Genomic DNA, 18,000 nt, shown 5'->3' on the forward strand with positions numbered 1-18,000 from the left:
AACATTAATCCAAACACAACTTAAATGTATTTTTATTTTAGTTTTATGATTCAAGTATCGATTATTCCATGCATGATAAATTTCCTCTAAGCATTCATAAACAGATTATGATATTACTGATTCTGATTTGAACAAGTAATGAAAAGTTAAAGCTGAAAAGATGTGCATCAGATCACACTAACCATATAATAATGCAGACCAAAAGCTCAATCAAACTTCTATTTTATCTCATCTTTCTCACTTCTTTCTTTTCACTCTCTTTATAACTTCATCCTTTCTGTCACATCATAACATTCAATCTCCCACTTAACTATGGTGAAACCTTTTCACTTTTTTTTTTTTTCTCAAACTTTCTTTTTCTCCACGTGCACCCCACCTTCTCATCCTGCGCGTCATCAACCCCCTACACAACACAACAACAACAACTGCTAACAGTGTCTTGTTCCTTTGAAGCATTGTCTTAAGTCTTCCCACGCATTTTCCTCTTTCTGTGTTGTGTGTCTCACGTTTCAACAACCAGAAGAAGCTCTGATGGGTAGACTTGCACCATTATCTGAAGAACCCATCGATGAAGAAAATGAAGGAAACAACAACTCAAAGAAATGTCTTCAATCATGGAGAAACTGGAACTGGATCAAGACTCACTTTTCCCTTGTCTTCAACAAGAAGTCTAATCTCAAGATCCTTCTCAGTGTCTTGGGTTGTCCTCTTTTTCCTCTTCCTGTCCATCCCTTATCACCCCTCAATCAGGCAAGCCCTTTTCTTCTTTCTCTTTTCTTCTGAATTCTAATGCACCATGCAAGAGAAGGTGCTGGTATTGCTGTCATTCCAAGAACTTCTGTTATCAGCATCAATCTTTGTTGAAACAAGTGTTCACTTTTTGGTATATCTAAAACAAGAATATTATCTCCAAGAAGAATGCCTTGTTGAAACCAAGAAAAAAGAAAACTTTATATGAACCCAGATAATTACTAGAAAAAATTACACCATATCTTCTTTTTCTCTTGATGGGTTTTGTTTGTCCGTGAAAAATGAAGGATTTTTTGGTAGGTGTTTTAAAAAAGCACGGTAATTTGCTTTGTTGATCGAGATTAGAAAGTTAGTTGAAAGTGTTACTTTCTAACCACTTTCTTTATACCTGGAAGGAGCATCTTTAATCTTTGTGTGTATGCCACCGATTTCATCATGTTACCATGTGATTGCTGTAAAGGGTGTGTGGTTAAATATGCAAGGTTGATGTATTGTCTAAAGGAGAAAGGAAGAGGCATTACAATAAATATTTTTCTTGTTTTGTCGTGTAATAATAGGTGTCATCTTCGGCACAGTACATTATACAACACTTCAGGGCTGCAACAGGGTGTAAGAAGCTGGAGGGGACAGTGAAAAATGTGTTCACAACGGGGAAAGTGACAATGGATGTGGTGGATGATCTTGGATCCACCAATGGTGGTAATAATTTGGAGAAAGGGTGTTTTGTGATGTGGCAGATGGTTCCAGATAAGTGGCAGATAGAGCTGGTTTTGGGTGGTCAAAAGGTTCTGGCTGGTAGCAATGGTGCCATTGCTTGGCGCCACACCCCTTGGCTCGGCGTGCACGCCGCCAAAGGCGGCGTCCGGCCACTCCGCCGTGCACTTCAGGCAAGTTCTTCTTCACCTTCATCATCATCACCAAGTCACTCCGCCAAAGATGTCTTGTTTTAAATTTTCCAACAGATTTGGTGTTGTGTTTGTTACTGGTTATGGTGGTTGGTATAATGTTATGCATTGGTAACTGTTAATTTAAGGACATAATGATGATAATTTGAAAATATTATGTCAGTTTTCTCATTGTAAAAAATTGCTGGTATGACTTATGACCTAATCCTTGGCTCCTTTTGAATTGGTGGGATACATTGTTATAGCATAACATAAAGTATAAGGGAAGAACCCCTTTTGTTTTAACATGGTGTTTGGAACTTATTTTGAGAAAAAATCATAGAAAAACGATTCTTGATTTGTAACATATAAACATATCTGTTTTTTGACACATATAATACAAGTGTACTGCAATCTAATCAAATCAAAAACTTTTTATTTGTTTTAATAGCCATAAATGCCAATTAACACTATTGTTCAATTTTAATTAATGCAGAGCTTTCAATATATGCCACCGGCCAATTTAATGAATCTTTGATTACCTACTAAATTTCATTCATTTATTCCATCTAACTACATTCCTGTGTTTCCTTTTCATTATTTCATTCATTTATTCCATCTAACCATGACATGTGATTATTTTGACTTAACTTTTCAATTAAGAGTCCTTAAATAAGAGTTGAATGTAATCTGATTTTCTAGCTTCTGGGTCCACTCTGCAGTGAGACTGAATTCATAGTCCACATCAAAATCAGTATCCATATGGGTGTATTTTAAAACACTTCATAGGAACAACACAGAAAAATTCATCAGAAAATCTAAATTTCTGAAGTCAGCATCATGAATAACTGTCTCTTGGTATCTGTACTTTTTGGCACTGATTTGAGTGGTTGTGTTCTTAAGGGACTAGACCCTTTGGCAGTGTCAGGTGTATTCTGTGCAGCACAATACATGGGGGAGAAACAAATCTCAGGCATGGAGTGTTTTGTGCTAAAACTCTCAGCTGATCAAAAGGACCTTGTTGAACGCAGTGACAACACAGCTGAGATGATAAAGCATGCCATATTTGGTTACTTCAGCCAAAGAAGTGGACTTTTGGTGTTTCTGGAGGACTCTTATCTGACCAGGATTCAAGCACCAGGCTCTCATCCCACATACTGGGAAACCACAATGTCAACAAAAATTGAAGACTACAGAATTGTGGATGGTGTGATGATTGCACATGCTGGCTCATCAACTGCACTTATCACCAGGTTTGGTGACAACCTGAAAACTGGACCAGCCATCACAAGGTTGGAGGAGTCATGGACCATTGATGATGTTGCATTCAATGTTCCAGGCTTGTCCTTGGACTGTTTCATACCACCTCAGGAACTGCACACAGATTCTAGTTCAGATGATGATGTTTTCTATGCAAACTTGTAACTCTTTACTCCTTTTATTTTCAGCCAAACTAATGCTTCATGATGATGCTAATTGTTACTTAACATGTATAATAATGCTTCTGTAATTGTATCACACATTCTGGAGAGTTTTAGATCCTAGCTATTGGATGTTCATATGAAGTTTTTTTTTTAGTTTGTTTTGAGTGTTGTATTGATAAGATATGATGTTGTCTTGTATGAAGTCAAATTTGTTTGTGTAATGTAGGGTGGTTACTGTACTAATCTTAAAATTGAAAAAATCAAAAGAATTTTTTTTTTTTACATTATTATTATTAATTTTTAAAGTAATTGATTTGAAAGATAGTGTAAAAAAATTATATTAAAACAAAAGCTTTTATGGTATAAATAACCCTAACGACTGTAATAAAGGCAATTTAAAAACTATGAATAATTTACGGTTATTATTAAACTAGACAGAGTGAACAAGTTCAGAGCAGTGTCTGTCATTGGAAGAATAAGAAATGGCAGTGGCCTCTTCATTCTCACGCCGCTTGTTCATAAAACCGTTTCCCCTCTTCTCTTTCTATTTCTCATTCTCCACCGCTTCGCCATCTCCGCCTCCGATCCGAGTCGCGCTCACCGAGTCCGTCGGCCGCGCGGTCTTCGCCACGCGCCCCATCGCCGCCGCTGACCTCATCCACACCGCCAGTCCCGCCGTTTGCCATCCCTACTCCGGCCGCGCCTCCTGCTACTCCTGTCTCGCCGCGCTCCCCCACTCCCAACCTCTCCGCGCGCCCTTTTGCAGCCAACATTGCCACCAACGATCCAAGGTTCTTTATCTCTGTCTTTTCACATTTTATGCTCATGCATTATGCGCAAAATCTCCTTCAAAATAGTGAATATTTGGATACTGTGTTAGAGGCATTGTCAGTAACATTCTTATTCAGAGGAGTTTTGTTTCGCAATAACAATTATAGAAGAACTTGTTATGCAGAATTTTATTTCGTGGGTTATAAACAATTTTGGTGAATATTTTGTACCAATTGATATTTGATTATTTAAAAATGTGTTCAGTTAAAAAATTGAACATTTTTAAGCTATTTTTAAAATTTAAAGTAATTGAGTAAACAATGAGTTGAAATTAAAGTTAGAAGTGAATTAAAAGGTAACTTTTCGCATTTCCATCTTCCCTCATCATGAGTTTCATCTCATTTTATAGGATAGCACTTCGGATTTCTTTGGTATAGAGCATTGAGAGAGAGAGAGAGAGCGCGCCAATAAGAGAAATAATTTGGTTAGTTTGGTTGGAGAAGAGAACGAGCATTTATTTTCTAAATATGTTGGGAGTCATTCTACTATTTCATAACTATTTTTGTATAATTTTATATTTTGTATTAAATTAATTAAGTTATACTACTTTCAAAATGCTTCTGTTCTGTTTCTCATATTTCTACTCTACCCAATAATTACATATCCAGGTTTTTTTTTTCTCAACTTATTTCTTTTATATTTCAGCTCTCTCTATCTCTTTGCTCAAAACCAAATACATCATTAATGTTGTTTATTGGATTGATTACAAAGGAGAAGCTCCAATTCTGATCAGAGAGCATCATCGTGATTATCTTAAACTTTTTGATGATCTTGTTCTAACCACCATGAAAATTGGATCCCCTAATATTTAAAAATAAAAGCTCAATTTTAATATTTCAAAATGTTGTAATATGATTATATTTTTACTTAATAAAACACAAAAATTTTGGACTTCTTTATTTATGTTGATAATAATATCCAAACAGAGTATCAAACTAACTCAACCTGCTACATAAAAAAAAAAAAAAAAAAAAAGGTTATCCTTCTAGTTCTTTTTGAAGTAAATTTGTCCACCAAATTTGAATGATCGGAGTTCTTGTATATTGTACCTTCTCCAAAATCTGAAGGCCCTGAATAATTTGGAGGTCTTGTATATTGTACTTTCTTCAAAATCTGAAGGCCCTGAATAACTGGAGGTCTTGTATATTGTACTTTCTTCAAAATCTGAAGGCCCTGAATAACTGGAGGTCTTGTGGATAGGGTCTGTTTACTTAGGTTGTTCTACTGGTCTAAACATCACCAGGCCTAAACATCGTTTAGGGTCTCTAGGCTATTGGTTAGTTGTGAGACATATAAAACATCTTTTAACTTAATACCTACATTGTCAAAATATGTTCTTTAGTTAGCTGCATGTGCCAAATTTAACTTTTATACACTTGTAAGGGCTAACTACTTGTAAGGTCTTGTATAGTGAATTAGTATCTGACTTTGTGCTTATATGCCATAAGGAATTTGTAAGGTCTCGTGTGTTGCATGATCAGCTTCAACAATTAACCCGAATTTTAAAATGCAATGAAGTAGTTTTGCAGTGAACATATTTAAGTTTTTGCTTGTCTGTAGATGTGTACTTATTTTTAGATTTGTTATGTTACTTAGGGATATTACGATGTTGAGATGAAAGCAAATTGGGTGGCTTTTGATGACTATTGTGGGTATGAGATTTCCTTCTCTAGCATCAGATTTTTGGCATCTTCAGTTGACGAGTTTCAACAATCTCTTCAACATTTTGGACAGATTTATAACAATTTTTTATTCATTGTTTTTGGAATTAATTTTTCTCTTTGATTTCCTAAGTAAGCTTATTAGGTTTTATGCACTACAATTCTTCAACCCTCGCAAAAAAAAAGTTGTATATATTCATCCTTTCTTAACCTTATTGAATGTGACTAGAGATATGATTTAATTGCAGTCAATAGGGAGATATGATGGCAGAAATATCTTACCATATTATACTAAATATAAATGATTATGCATGTACGTGACACATTCTATTCATTATATTCTTTCTCGACTTCTATCTTCTCACAATGGTTCCAAAGGCGTACCATCCTCCGTGACTGGTTTTGTCACCAATCCTTTCAACAAATGCTTTTGTCAGCTGTTGATAAAATTTTTGAAACAGTTTTGGTGTCTGTTAAAACTTAACATCTTAGCTTATCATTTAGTATTTTACTGTATCTAAAATATATAAGTGACAATTTCCTAATCTTCTCACAAAGGTCTCGTGGTTTGAAGTATCCCTTTCTGGTAAAGCGATTGGCTTGCATGGTCATAGCAGGAGATGCCAGAAGTGACAGTCTTGACATACTCCAGCCTGCCAATTTTACTCCTGAGATGGTATCAAAGGTGAGACAATTAGAAGTTTAGATGACTACAAAATTCAAATGTTGGTTATTTTAGATAGCTGGTTTCTTCTAAAAACAGTGATAACCCGATTCTGAAAGTCGATTAGTTTTCTTGTGAACATCTGAATGATAGATGCACAACAGCTTTTGATAATTGTTCTCTTTTTCACTTGTTCCTAGCACAGCTTTCTGCTATAAGTGGTCACCTTTTATATAAATTATTCACTACTGCATGAGGATACAATTATTGTTGTTTAAATTGGAATCTAATGTGGCAACAGTTTTTTGCTCCTGTGATCTGTTTATGCATAGCGTCATTTTTCAGATGGAAGAGGAGTTTGTCTTGCTAAGGAATGCCTTTGCGGAGGCACTTATTGGAGATGATCATATTGCCTGTATCCTTCTTTTGTCAAGAACATTTTGTACGAAGTACTGCACAAACACAAGAGATGTAAGTTGAGAGTATTTTTCTTAACATTCAAAAAGTTTTAACCAAGCAATGGTACATTAATGTTTTGGCTCGAATTCGAATCAATGCATTTCGCATTGAGTTGGTCGGAGGACTGTATGAAGATCTTCTTTCATTAGCTGTTGCATCTGTCGAAGCTGAGGCTGCTGTTGGAAATGCTGTCTATATACTTCCGTCCTTCTACAATCATGATTGTGGTGAATACAGTTTTATTTTTCCCTCAATTTCTTGTATTCATTCATCTACGACTTTTCTCTTTTCCTATCTTTGATTGCTTTCTCAAGATTTCCAACTGAAAAAAAAAAATATTTGCATTCCATGTTTAGGAGAAGTTGTTACTAAAATGTGACACACACGCGTGACACACAGTGTTCACCTCCTAGACCATAAATCTTGTTTTCCACCTTGAGAAAGGGGCAATCTAAGTCAATTTGTTTACAGATCCTAATGCACACATCATATGGATAGATAACGCTCATGCAAAATTGAAGGCACTCCGTGACATTGATGAAGGTTTGTTCTAGGATGTGTACTTTATTTAACTGAATGTCTTTTCTCTTGTAATTCTATAGGTTGCAACTAGTCTGTTTGGTGATCTTGGAAAAAAATGTGCTCATGGGCTTTTTCTGACAGTAGTTGGCAATCTCCAATCAACACAATCCATTGTGAAATCATTTCTTTTGATAGAAAACTTTAGGCGAAATCATCAAATAAAGACTCTGCTATGAATGGTTGTATAAGGCTTTTTGATAGTGGACACATCGTATTGACTGATCCATGAACAAACAGTTTATTGTTCTGATATATAATGTGATCATTCTTAGAAAAATTAGTTCCATTGTTGTACTTCCACTTTTGTCATTCTTGGTGGTCCATCGAAATTTATGTATCATTCATAATCAGTTTCCCATACCATAAGTAAATAAAATATGGGATTTAATTAGGTCAAAGCAAGTGTTAAGAATGTATATTATTATTAGAATAAAACATTAGTCTTCTTGGCAAATAGCAACTTATTACTCCCCACTTATCTGAAATACTTTTGCTGAATTTGCATTGATGCACTAATATTCTCTTTTGGTAAACTGCAGGTGAAGAACTCAGAATCTGCTATATTGATGCCAGCCTGGATCGTGATGCCAGAAGAGAGCTTCTGTTTCAAGGTTTTGGTTTTCAATGCAATTGTAGTAGGTGCTTACATGGCGATTAATCATTCTTCTCTTAAGGTTTCTCCTGAACTCTGCAATTGTAGTGGTTGTGTTCTGACATTGAAAAATTCACCAAGTTATATGAGGTGCAATTTTTGGGGGAGAAGGGTGGGTTAGAACAAGTTCTAAGGATTTCATTTTCGATTTACGGATTTGAGTTAGGCATATTCCATTATGCTTCCTGCATCAGTGAAGTCTGAAACATTTTCTAGGAATCGCATTCTCATTTTACAACATGTTTTATTTAGTGGAGTGTTCCATAAACTGCTGCAGAAACCTTGTACACTGATCTTGTCAAATGAAAAGGTTTTTTAGATTATATAATCTTTTCTTTTTTATTTTTGGATTAGCCAATTTTAAAGTTATCTTTTGAATTATGTAAAAATAACTTAAATTATACAATCTAAAAAAATGTAAAATGGAAAAATAATTATGGAATGCAGGAAGAAAGTTACGAAGGTGAAGGAAAAACTCATTAAAAAATTATTCAAGTTGGATCCTGTCACTTTTCTAAAAAATATTAACAAAGATCTTGATTAAACTAATACTAAACTTAAATATTATAGCTTAGCTAGAGCATATATAAACGTTAAAAAAAATGTTTGCTTAGTGGGATTACGATTAAATGAAGCATATTTCTTTTTATATTTTAAAATGAACTAAAATAAGTTTTAGTATTCAAATATCTTTCGTTCAATGATTTTTTTTCGTATAAATATATGTTGGTGGTTGGAGAAACACTAACCTATAATATAATAAATTTATTAAAAGATGGTTATCATTAGTTTGAGAAACATTGTGAAGGAGACATATACCAACCGAAGTGAAAGGAGAGAAATATCTGAAATAGAAGAGATGGGAGGACTAAATGCCATCAATGTTTCATGCAAGGACTAAAACTAAAAATCAGAAAAATTTCAGGGACTAAAAACATATTTAACCCAAAGATAATAATAAATATATGGTAAAGGGAATATTTTTTCAATCAGATAAAAATAATTAAAATTTAAACAAAATTAAGAAGATTGATTTTGAGATATAATAAATTTATTAAAAGATGGTTATTATTAGTTTGAAATATATTAATAAGTACTTACATAAGAATGTTTTAGGAGTCACTTATCACCAACATATAGTAAAGGAAATTTTTTGCAATTAGATAAAATAATACATAAAACAATTAAAATTTAATGCGTTTGCCGGGAGTCGAACCCGGGTCTATTGCTTGGAAGGCAATTATCCTAACCGTTGGACTACAAACGCTACATGATAATACTGATCTGTCTTAAATAATTACAAAATAGTTATGTATATATAAAATTGTAGATAAAATACTAATATTTTAAAATATTTTGTGTATTAATAATCATGCATTTATATCTTAAGAAGAAGAAAATAAATTTATTTGCTTTAATTCATTATCTATTTTAGATAACTCACTGATTCAACGTATCAAGTAATGAATTGGAATCACATGTTTGTACTCAATTAATTATTTAAAGAGAAAACAATTTTTGTTAATAAATTATTTATTATTTATTATGTAAAAATTAAACTAATATTTATTATCTATTATAATATAATAAAAGATGATATTAGAAAATTTTCCTACTTATTTATGTTTATTCTCATAATAAGAATCTCCATTGCCAATTTTTTTGTCATTTAATATTTTGTCATACTAATTATTTTTTCTACACTACTTTCTTTTCTTTTCTGATATTTCATTACTTAGTCACAATAAAATTAAATTTCATACATATATTTTAATTTTATTTTGTCAAATATTATCATTTAAAAATAATAATAATTTAATTTTTTAAAACTATCAATAATAAAACATATTTATATTAAATTATAATATATATATATATATATATTTTTTTTTTATTATTGAATATTCTCATATATTTTAGTATGTAAAATTTAAATTGATATTACCTAATAAATAATTACACCAATAATGTCTACATAAAATTATGTATAAAGGCTATATTTAATAATTCATTTCAAAGAGTTAAAGTATATATATTTGTAATATAAAAATAACACACTCCGTAATATTGTAAATTTTTTCTATATTTTTTTAATTCATTTAAGTAATGTAATTATTTTATGAAATTTAAAATCTTTAAATCAATATCTGCAACGTCAAGATGAACAATTAAATTTAGCACTTAAATATACCAAATCAAAAACTCAGAACTATTTTTAATATTACAAATTTTATGTACAAAGATAGTAATTTAGTCATATAACTAACACAATTTAAGTTGTTTGCTTTATTTGATATTTTTTATATTTGACAGTTTAATCTTCTACACAACTTACTGTTATCTAAATTTAAAATTATTTTGTCAATCAATATTGTTTATCCTTATAAAACAAATAGAATTTCTGACGTCAATTGTCACACCCCATTTAATATCCCTCCTTAGTGGAGTACATGTGTCAAGCCGTCCGGTCTTCTCTGGATAGTGGGAGACCAATTCTGCCAAACTTTTAATTTCTTTCTCCGTGATCCGTGTAGCAGCAGAAGAACTGTGAACTCCTAGGAAGTGGAAGTCAGGTGGCAAGCTAGGAGTGGTTCGGACATTCTTAGTGGAGGCAGTATTTAAGGTGGGATTGGGAGCCTGACGCCACTTTTCCCATGCAATCTTCTTCTTCCTCAAAGCTTCAACTTTTTGAAAACTCAAATCCTCCTCCTTCTCTCTAAACCTCCCAACCTTATCTCTAGATTTCTAACCTCCAATTCTTGTTCGATTACTTGCATCCATTCAGGATTATTGCTGCCGGCACCAAGGCCTTCAACCTGTTCCAACCAGATTCACATCCGGAACTGGTAAGTGTCCGAACCCTTGAAGTTCATTAGTTTTCCTGCATGCATGTACCTTTAAAAGCTTGCATGTGAACTTTCTCTGAACCTACTTTGGTATTTGGCACTAGAGCTTTGGGAAACCTTTGAAGAAACAATTGCCATCCACGTATTTTAGAAGTTTAGCTGGATTAGAGGTAAGTGAAGCTTATAATATTTAATTATAATTTCTTTGTATAGCTTGGAATGTATTAAATTATAGTATGATTGTATGATTTAAATGGTATGATAAAATGTGATATGTTGCTGTATGAATTATATGATATGTATGAAACTTAGAGAAAATATGAATCTGTGATCGAAGGTCATTAAGACCGTTCGATCCTCCCTCTACTGTTCGGCATAGTGAGTTTCTAAACGCAGTTGATCCCATTTAGTATTATTGTTGATAATCACTTAAGGATGCCGGTCATAAACCAAGCGTTCAGATTTACAAGTGTTCGGCCTTAGGCTGACACTTAAAATTTTAAAACTTGCAAATCAGATATTCTTCCTTTTGAAATCGTCCGGTCATGTAATGACTGTTCGGTATAGTGAGCCTTTGTTTATTGAAATGTCTGGTGTTACTTGACTAAAGCCCCTTTACTTCTTTGAAGAATTTTTCATTTCATAGTCTGTCCGGTTTGAGAAGTGTTCGGTCATAGACCAGCCTTCGACCATGTTAGTGCTCGTTTTATAAACATTCTTCACCAAACCGTCCAGATGACTATCACTTATAGTTCATCCTTTGGTGTCCGATCTTATTCCTTGCCGGACCATCCGATCATTTCTTGTTATACTGCAGCCTTGGTATTCAGTTCTATTCATTGCCGGATCAGCCGGTCCACTATTTATATTTGTTCTATGGTATCCAGTTCTATTTCTTGTCGTAACCATCCGGTCAAATCTTCTTGTTAACCAAGTCTCTTATCCTATCCTTTGACCATCCGGTCACTTTCTTAACTTCCTTCTTTTGTGAACGTGAGAATGAACATTGATTGAATTTGGTTAAGTAAGGGAATTCCAATGGAGGAATGTCTCATAATTGATGAAGATTGGTGTAGTATGACCATGGCTAAGGCTCAAGTTCTGACTCTATCCTGATATTTCGTGATTACACCTTCTCAAGTAGAGAAGGGTAACTCATGCGTGGGAATGGCAGGAGGTCCTTTAGCCTCAGGGTATTTCTATACCGAGGTGGTTCCACTAGACTAACCTCGGGTGGCGGTCTGTTGAGTGTATCCCAGCCAGGTCCACCCGGGTGCAAAGAGCGGCGAGCATACATAGTCATACCGTCTAGACCGAGTTTAAAGATGTGCATATGTTGATTTTGGTGTTAAAAATCTATAATTATGATTATGTTTGGGAGATGTGTTTATATTTTTTTTAAATACATGAATATGATTAATTGAATACACATAAGCTTACCCTTATCTGTCATGTCTGTGTATGTTGTCGTTCGGTATTTGGCCGTCCGGTTATTCTCTTCAATGCAATGATCATCCTTTTGGATGAGAGCAGATGACGTCTTGGAGGACACATTAGAGGATGCTCTGGAGGATGCCGTGGAAGCCGTGCCTGAGAGCTATGCAGGACCTTCCGGTCTTTAGTATAGTTTTTTTTTTAAATGTTTAGGTGGCTAGTTAATCGTCCGGTTAGTAGTTTGTAAAACCATTCTGTATAAGGAACCTTTGATGATTGGCCGTTAGGTCAATGAACTCTATAATAGACCGTTCGGTCTATTTTGTAAATGTTGTATTCAGTCTGACTGTTGTACAGTTTTTAAATACCTGATGATATTTTTCCTACCTCTTTCATTCATCTGTTTATCTCATTACTGTTCTCACTTATTATTCATGTTAACTCCTAAAATAAATTATAGCTTCTGTTATATATTTATTGGGATATTACATCAATTTCTTTCAAATAATAAATTGAAAATATACACTTTAATCCCTCTTGCATTCTTAAAAAGTATTTTTACAGTAAATTGATTTTTAAAATAAACATATAAATAACTTTTTTAACGTGTATGCTTCCACACATTTTAACTATTACTAAAAATTTTTTCTTATATATTTTCAATATATTTATTACGTTAAAGAATAATTCATATTTAAAATATTACTTTTTATATATTTTTTATGATTTATAATTACTTAATCATTTAATAAAATTAAATTTATAAAAATATATTTAATTTTTATTTCTTAAAATAGGATATGTTAATTGATAATAAAATATAAAAGAAACTGATGAAATAATTTTATCATAAAAAACTTACCAATAAAAAGATATATTTATATTTTATATTAAAAAAGAATATAAACACTATTTTTCTTTTTAGTATGTAAAAATTAGATTAGTTTTATCTAATAAAAATTAGCATTAATTATATATGTATATAAAACTCCATATAAGATTTTAAATAATTATATTTAAAATAGAATAAATTAAATATTGTATTTAATCATTTATTTAAAGGTTTAAAATATATATGTGTAATTAAAAAGTTACATTACTTAATATTATGGTTTTTAGTTTACTTAATACTTTATTTCAAATGTTTAAAAAAATAAATTTGTAATAAAAAATCATATTTCTTAATATTATAACTTTTGTTTTAAATTTTTTTAATAACAAACTTATTGTTTTAAAATATCCCACTTATGTATTTATATTGTCATTAAATAAATATAAAAACATACATTAAACCTACATTGATTAAATGAGTTTATAAACATACATTAGATGATTATAAGAAAAAATTAGATTGAGTTTAATAATACACATGGTATAATGTTGTCCATAACTAATTAAACAAGTATAAAAAAAAAAAAAAAAAAACTTACACAAGTTAAGAAATTTATCTATACATTAATTAGATGAGTGTAACAAAAAAAATTAAATGAGTCATTTTATTCATTAATTAAATGAATATAACAAAAATTATTATCGTATCAATCTATCAATATACTAATTAGATTAGTATAACAAAAAGCATTAGACAAGTTTAACAATATATATTAAACGAGACATTCATGTACTAATTAGACGAGTATAACAAACAAATTATACGAATAAGTGGGTCTATCGATGCATAACAATACACATTAATACACATCAGACGAGTTTAGAAAAACAAGTCCTTTCATACGTAGATTATACAAGTCCATTATTACACATTAGATGAGTCTGTCCACTCACTAATTAGATGAGTCTTACAATACACATTAGACGAGTTTGAACATACACTGATTAGATGAATCTAGTAGTATACACTATACAAGTATGTCCATATACTTATTAGACAAGTCTAACAATACATATTAGAAGAATTTGTAAATCATTAATTAGATGAGTTTAAGAATACACATCAAACAAGTTTTTTCATATACTTAATAGACGAGTATTGTAACAAATATTACACGAATATAGCAATACACATAAGACGAGACTAAATACACTAATTAAATAAGGTCAACTTCCCAAGTCAATTTTAGGACTTTAATAATACCACATTAATCAACTATAAACTCTTACTCTTATGCTATCTTATTTAAAAATTTATTTCTCCTCTTTCATCCCTCTACAATGCTTTCTTTCTCTTTCTCTCAATTTTTACATTTCTCTTTTTATGCTACCTCTCTTTTTATTTCCAATTCAATAAAACCTTTTTTTTTCTTTTAAAATAAATTATACTATAACTAAAAGAAACCAATTATTTAGTGCTTCCTATATAATATCTCAATTGGTTTTAAAAACATAATTATTAGATTTCATGCTATATTTTCTAATTTTCAACTTCTATTATCTGAAGTACTTATCTTTACTTCCTACCTCCTTATTTATAATTTTTGCACCTCAATACATAGGAAAAAAAAACATTATTTCCCTTAGGCAAAAATATAACTTGAATAAAAACAAAGGTTTCCCATAAACCTTCCTCCCTAAGATTTGAATTCACATCCATTCGATCCTAAATTGACATCTCTACCAACAAGTCAACACATCAAATTAAAAATATTAGACATCAATAATTTACAACCATACAATAAGATGTGTTGCACTTATATTAACAAAATAAATAAATAACATAAAACTTTATATTCTACTCAAGATTTGCACACCTGACCACTTAATCCATCAAAGAACTCTCACCAACTGAGCTACACCACATATTGTGAACTCATGCAAATTCTAATAAAACATACTCAAGTCTTATTTACAAGTTTTACATTTTCTCGGATCTTATATGTGTTCATATACTAATTAGACGAGTTTAACATTAGATATTAGATGAATTTTTCAATATATTAATCATACGAATCTAGTAATATACATTAAACCAATATGTTTACACACTAATTTGTATTGATAACAAATATACTCAATGTATTTTTGTAGAATTTATTCTTTGTATTTTTAGGAAGTTTATTCTATATTTTTTCAGATGTTATATCTTTTGTATTTTTCCAAAATTTACCTTTTATATTTTTATATATATAAGGACTTAAAAGGATTATCATTTTTTTTTCTCAACTTGTAAATATCTTTTCATATAATATATATTTAAACATATTTTAATATAATATATATTTATTAACAAAAAAATACATACGAAACATCAAGACATAAATTTAAAACTAATTATCTCTTATAAAAAAAATAACAAAAATGAACATTTTCACCAAAGTTACAAGTTAACTAAAGTTTAAAGTCATAATAAGTCTCCTATTTGAAATTGCAATCTCATTTACCATTATGAGATTGCAAATCTCATCTGCTCTCTGCAATGACTTTGACACATCATTAATTACAAAGAAAAAACTCATTGGTAGTCAAAGAGTGATTAATTAGGTCATTTTTTATTGATAATTATTTAACTTAAAAAAACTAGGTTAAATTGGGTATGAAGTTTTTGTTATAGGAATAACGATTGTATAATGCTTAATCAATAAATCGATCCAATTTTCAATTATTGATTTTTTTTATCAATAACCATTGAATTCTATAACACTCTTGTGATTCTATAGAATTTAAGCATCGTTTTACTATAATTTAAAATTATGTAACCGTATAATTTAATACTATATATACTTTATTATTATTATTATTATTATTATTATTATTATTATTATTATTATTATTATAATTATATGTACACACACGAAAGAAAATGGTACCATTAACTTTATTTATTTTATGGGTGGATATTTAGTAGAGATGAGTTAAAAAATGTTCACGTACCAAACTCTCCTTATTGCTTTTAGTAAAAAGTCTTATCAAAACGTGAATCATATTAATTATTTCTGTAAAAATAAATCATATCAATTCTTAAATAGTCAAATTAGGCATGATTTTTTTTAATATTTAGTTATATAGGTTGATTTTCATTCTAAGAACATTAAAATATATGTTTATAGATAAGTTTATAGATCACATAAATACATATTTAAATTTACAAGGATTTTTTTTTCCATTTAGAATACAGTGCAGTAAGATCTAATTATTTTGAAAAGAAATCACTTTTTTAATTTTATTATACAATAAAGATTTTTTTTTATGTCCTTCTCCTAAAATATAATATCATCAATATTATTAGGAGACTAGTTAAATAGCTTACAAAAATATTTTGTATCATTCTTTATTTTAATTTTACAGTAGTAATTATTCTATCAAAATTATGTTTAAGAAAAAATGGAAGGAAATATAATAAATTTATTTTATACTTAAGATGAAAAATTTTAATTAATAATTTTCTGGAAGATAAAATTGGTAAATAATAAAATGATAATTCTATTCATCTATCTATCTAGATATAGGATTTTTGTTTTCACATTCTTTTTCTAATTTTATCATTTAAATAACTTGTCAAAATTAAAATAATTATTTATTTAAATCTATCTGTTTCTTATTTGATATTATTTAAATTTAATTATTTTAATTAAAAAATTATCTAAAATAAATAAAAATTACTTACAATAAAATTATAAAATTATTTATACTTAATTTTATAATTATGATAATAAAAATAATAATAATTATTAATTTTTATTATTGTAAAAAATAAGAATGCATCACACGCATGTATGTTCACTATAATTATAATAATAATAATAATAATTTTATACCGTATAATAATAATAATTTATGATGGAAGTAGGCTAGAAATTACAACTTAAACCAAATATTAAATAAGAAATAATTAAAAGTTCAAACAATTATTTATTATCATGGAGAAATATCTTTTACTTTATAAAACAGTTACCTTCAAATTAAGAAGAGTACATAAAACCACTACCAAACTCCCGTCACAAAAATTGAAAAAAACAACCTAATTCTAACAAATTGGTGTTCGTCTGATTTTTTTTAATGACAATGAATTTAACTTTTCTAGTAATTATATATATATATATATATATATATATATATGTATGTATGTATATATATATATATNTATATATAGTAATTGAGATATTTTACCTCCGAAGATAAAATATATTTTTCTTAACTCAAATAGACACTTTTATTGAGATAACCAATAATGTTTAATTTAAACAAATAATTCAAAGTAAATTGTAATCTTATCAATAAATAAATTCAAGCTATGATAAGATAATGTTACTTATATCAACTAACAAAATAGTTAAAAATCAAATTATTGAAGGTCTAAAATAAAATTGTTGTATTTTATATGTGTAGTTGAATTTAACCCAAAAAAAATCATGAAAATGGTTTTATAAAATTTAAAAACTTAAAAGAAACTTTTAATATAGAACACTAAAAAAATTATTTTCAGGATGTTTTACAATTTTAAACAAAATAAAGTAAATTAAAATCATAATGAATTACTCTTTCTCTTTAAACAATATAATAATTATAAGTTCTATTTAATTAATAATAACATGGTTTAAACTTTTGGATTGTCCTTATATTTGTAGAGGAATCTCAAGTGGGTCCTCTTGTTGAAAATGATCTTAATTGAGTTCTAAATTTTGAAAAATCATAACAATTAAGCCTTTTCCGTTAAGTGTTGACAGATAGCGTTAGTAGATGTTTAACTGTAATTTTTGTTAGAGGATGTGTCATTGTGTATTAAATTTAGAACATGTCAACTCATCGCCCATGTCACAACAATTCTCACGTTAGCAACATATTCTCCAAACAAAAATCTTTCTCCTTCCTTGTGTCGCCACCCTCGTGGGCACCGCTAGCCATCGTAGAAACCACCA

The 18,000-nt window shown here is 29.9% G+C and overlaps 2 protein-coding genes and 1 non-coding gene across 3 annotated transcripts; 2 read left to right on the forward strand and 1 right to left on the reverse strand.

The window, feature by feature from the left end:
• Positions 1–245: 245 nt before the first annotated feature.
• LOC106771255 lies at positions 246–3,214 on the forward strand. The gene is made up of 3 exons (XM_014657205.2): positions 246–750; positions 1,308–1,637; positions 2,538–3,214. Exons 1-3 carry the CDS (start codon positions 532–534, stop codon positions 3,057–3,059), a joined length of 1,071 nt encoding a protein of 356 aa, XP_014512691.1. The 5' UTR covers positions 246–531; the 3' UTR covers positions 3,060–3,214.
• A 236-nt stretch (positions 3,215–3,450) lies between these two features.
• LOC106771211 (histone-lysine N-methyltransferase ATXR4) lies at positions 3,451–8,230 on the forward strand. Its single transcript, XM_014657148.2, has 7 exons — positions 3,451–3,849; positions 5,486–5,541; positions 6,109–6,235; positions 6,560–6,629; positions 6,721–6,900; positions 7,145–7,216; positions 7,795–8,230. Exons 1-7 carry the CDS (start codon positions 3,541–3,543, stop codon positions 7,911–7,913), a joined length of 933 nt encoding a protein of 310 aa, XP_014512634.1. The 5' UTR covers positions 3,451–3,540; the 3' UTR covers positions 7,914–8,230.
• An 872-nt stretch (positions 8,231–9,102) lies between these two features.
• TRNAG-UCC lies at positions 9,103–9,174 on the reverse strand. The gene has a single exon. It is a non-coding gene; the product is annotated as a tRNA-Gly (tRNA).
• Between the last annotated feature and the right edge of the window lie 8,826 nt (positions 9,175–18,000).

The sequence above is a fragment of the Vigna radiata genome, chromosome 8 (genome assembly GCF_000741045.1).
Source record: "Vigna radiata var. radiata cultivar VC1973A chromosome 8, Vradiata_ver6, whole genome shotgun sequence".
Lineage (NCBI taxonomy): Eukaryota > Viridiplantae > Streptophyta > Magnoliopsida > Fabales > Fabaceae > Vigna > Vigna radiata.

What these genes read in the sequence shown, in the direction of transcription:
- LOC106771211 (XM_014657148.2), top strand. Translation starts at nt 3,541, where the DNA reads ATGGCAGTGGCCTCTTCATTCTCACGCCGCTTGTTCATAAAACCGTTT. An exon ending in GCTTTTGATGACTATTGTGG is followed by an intron (nt 5,542 to 6,108) that starts GTATGAGATTTC and finishes CTTCTCACAAAG; the next exon opens with GTCTCGTGGTTTGAAGTATC. An exon ending in CTCCTGAGATGGTATCAAAG is followed by an intron (nt 6,236 to 6,559) that starts GTGAGACAATTA and finishes GTCATTTTTCAG; the next exon opens with ATGGAAGAGGAGTTTGTCTT.
- LOC106771255 (XM_014657205.2), top strand. Translation starts at nt 532, where the DNA reads ATGGGTAGACTTGCACCATTATCTGAAGAACCCATCGATGAAGAAAAT. An exon ending in CCTTATCACCCCTCAATCAG is followed by an intron (nt 751 to 1,307) that starts GCAAGCCCTTTT and finishes GTGTAATAATAG; the next exon opens with GTGTCATCTTCGGCACAGTA. An exon ending in CACTCCGCCGTGCACTTCAG is followed by an intron (nt 1,638 to 2,537) that starts GCAAGTTCTTCT and finishes TGTGTTCTTAAG; the next exon opens with GGACTAGACCCTTTGGCAGT.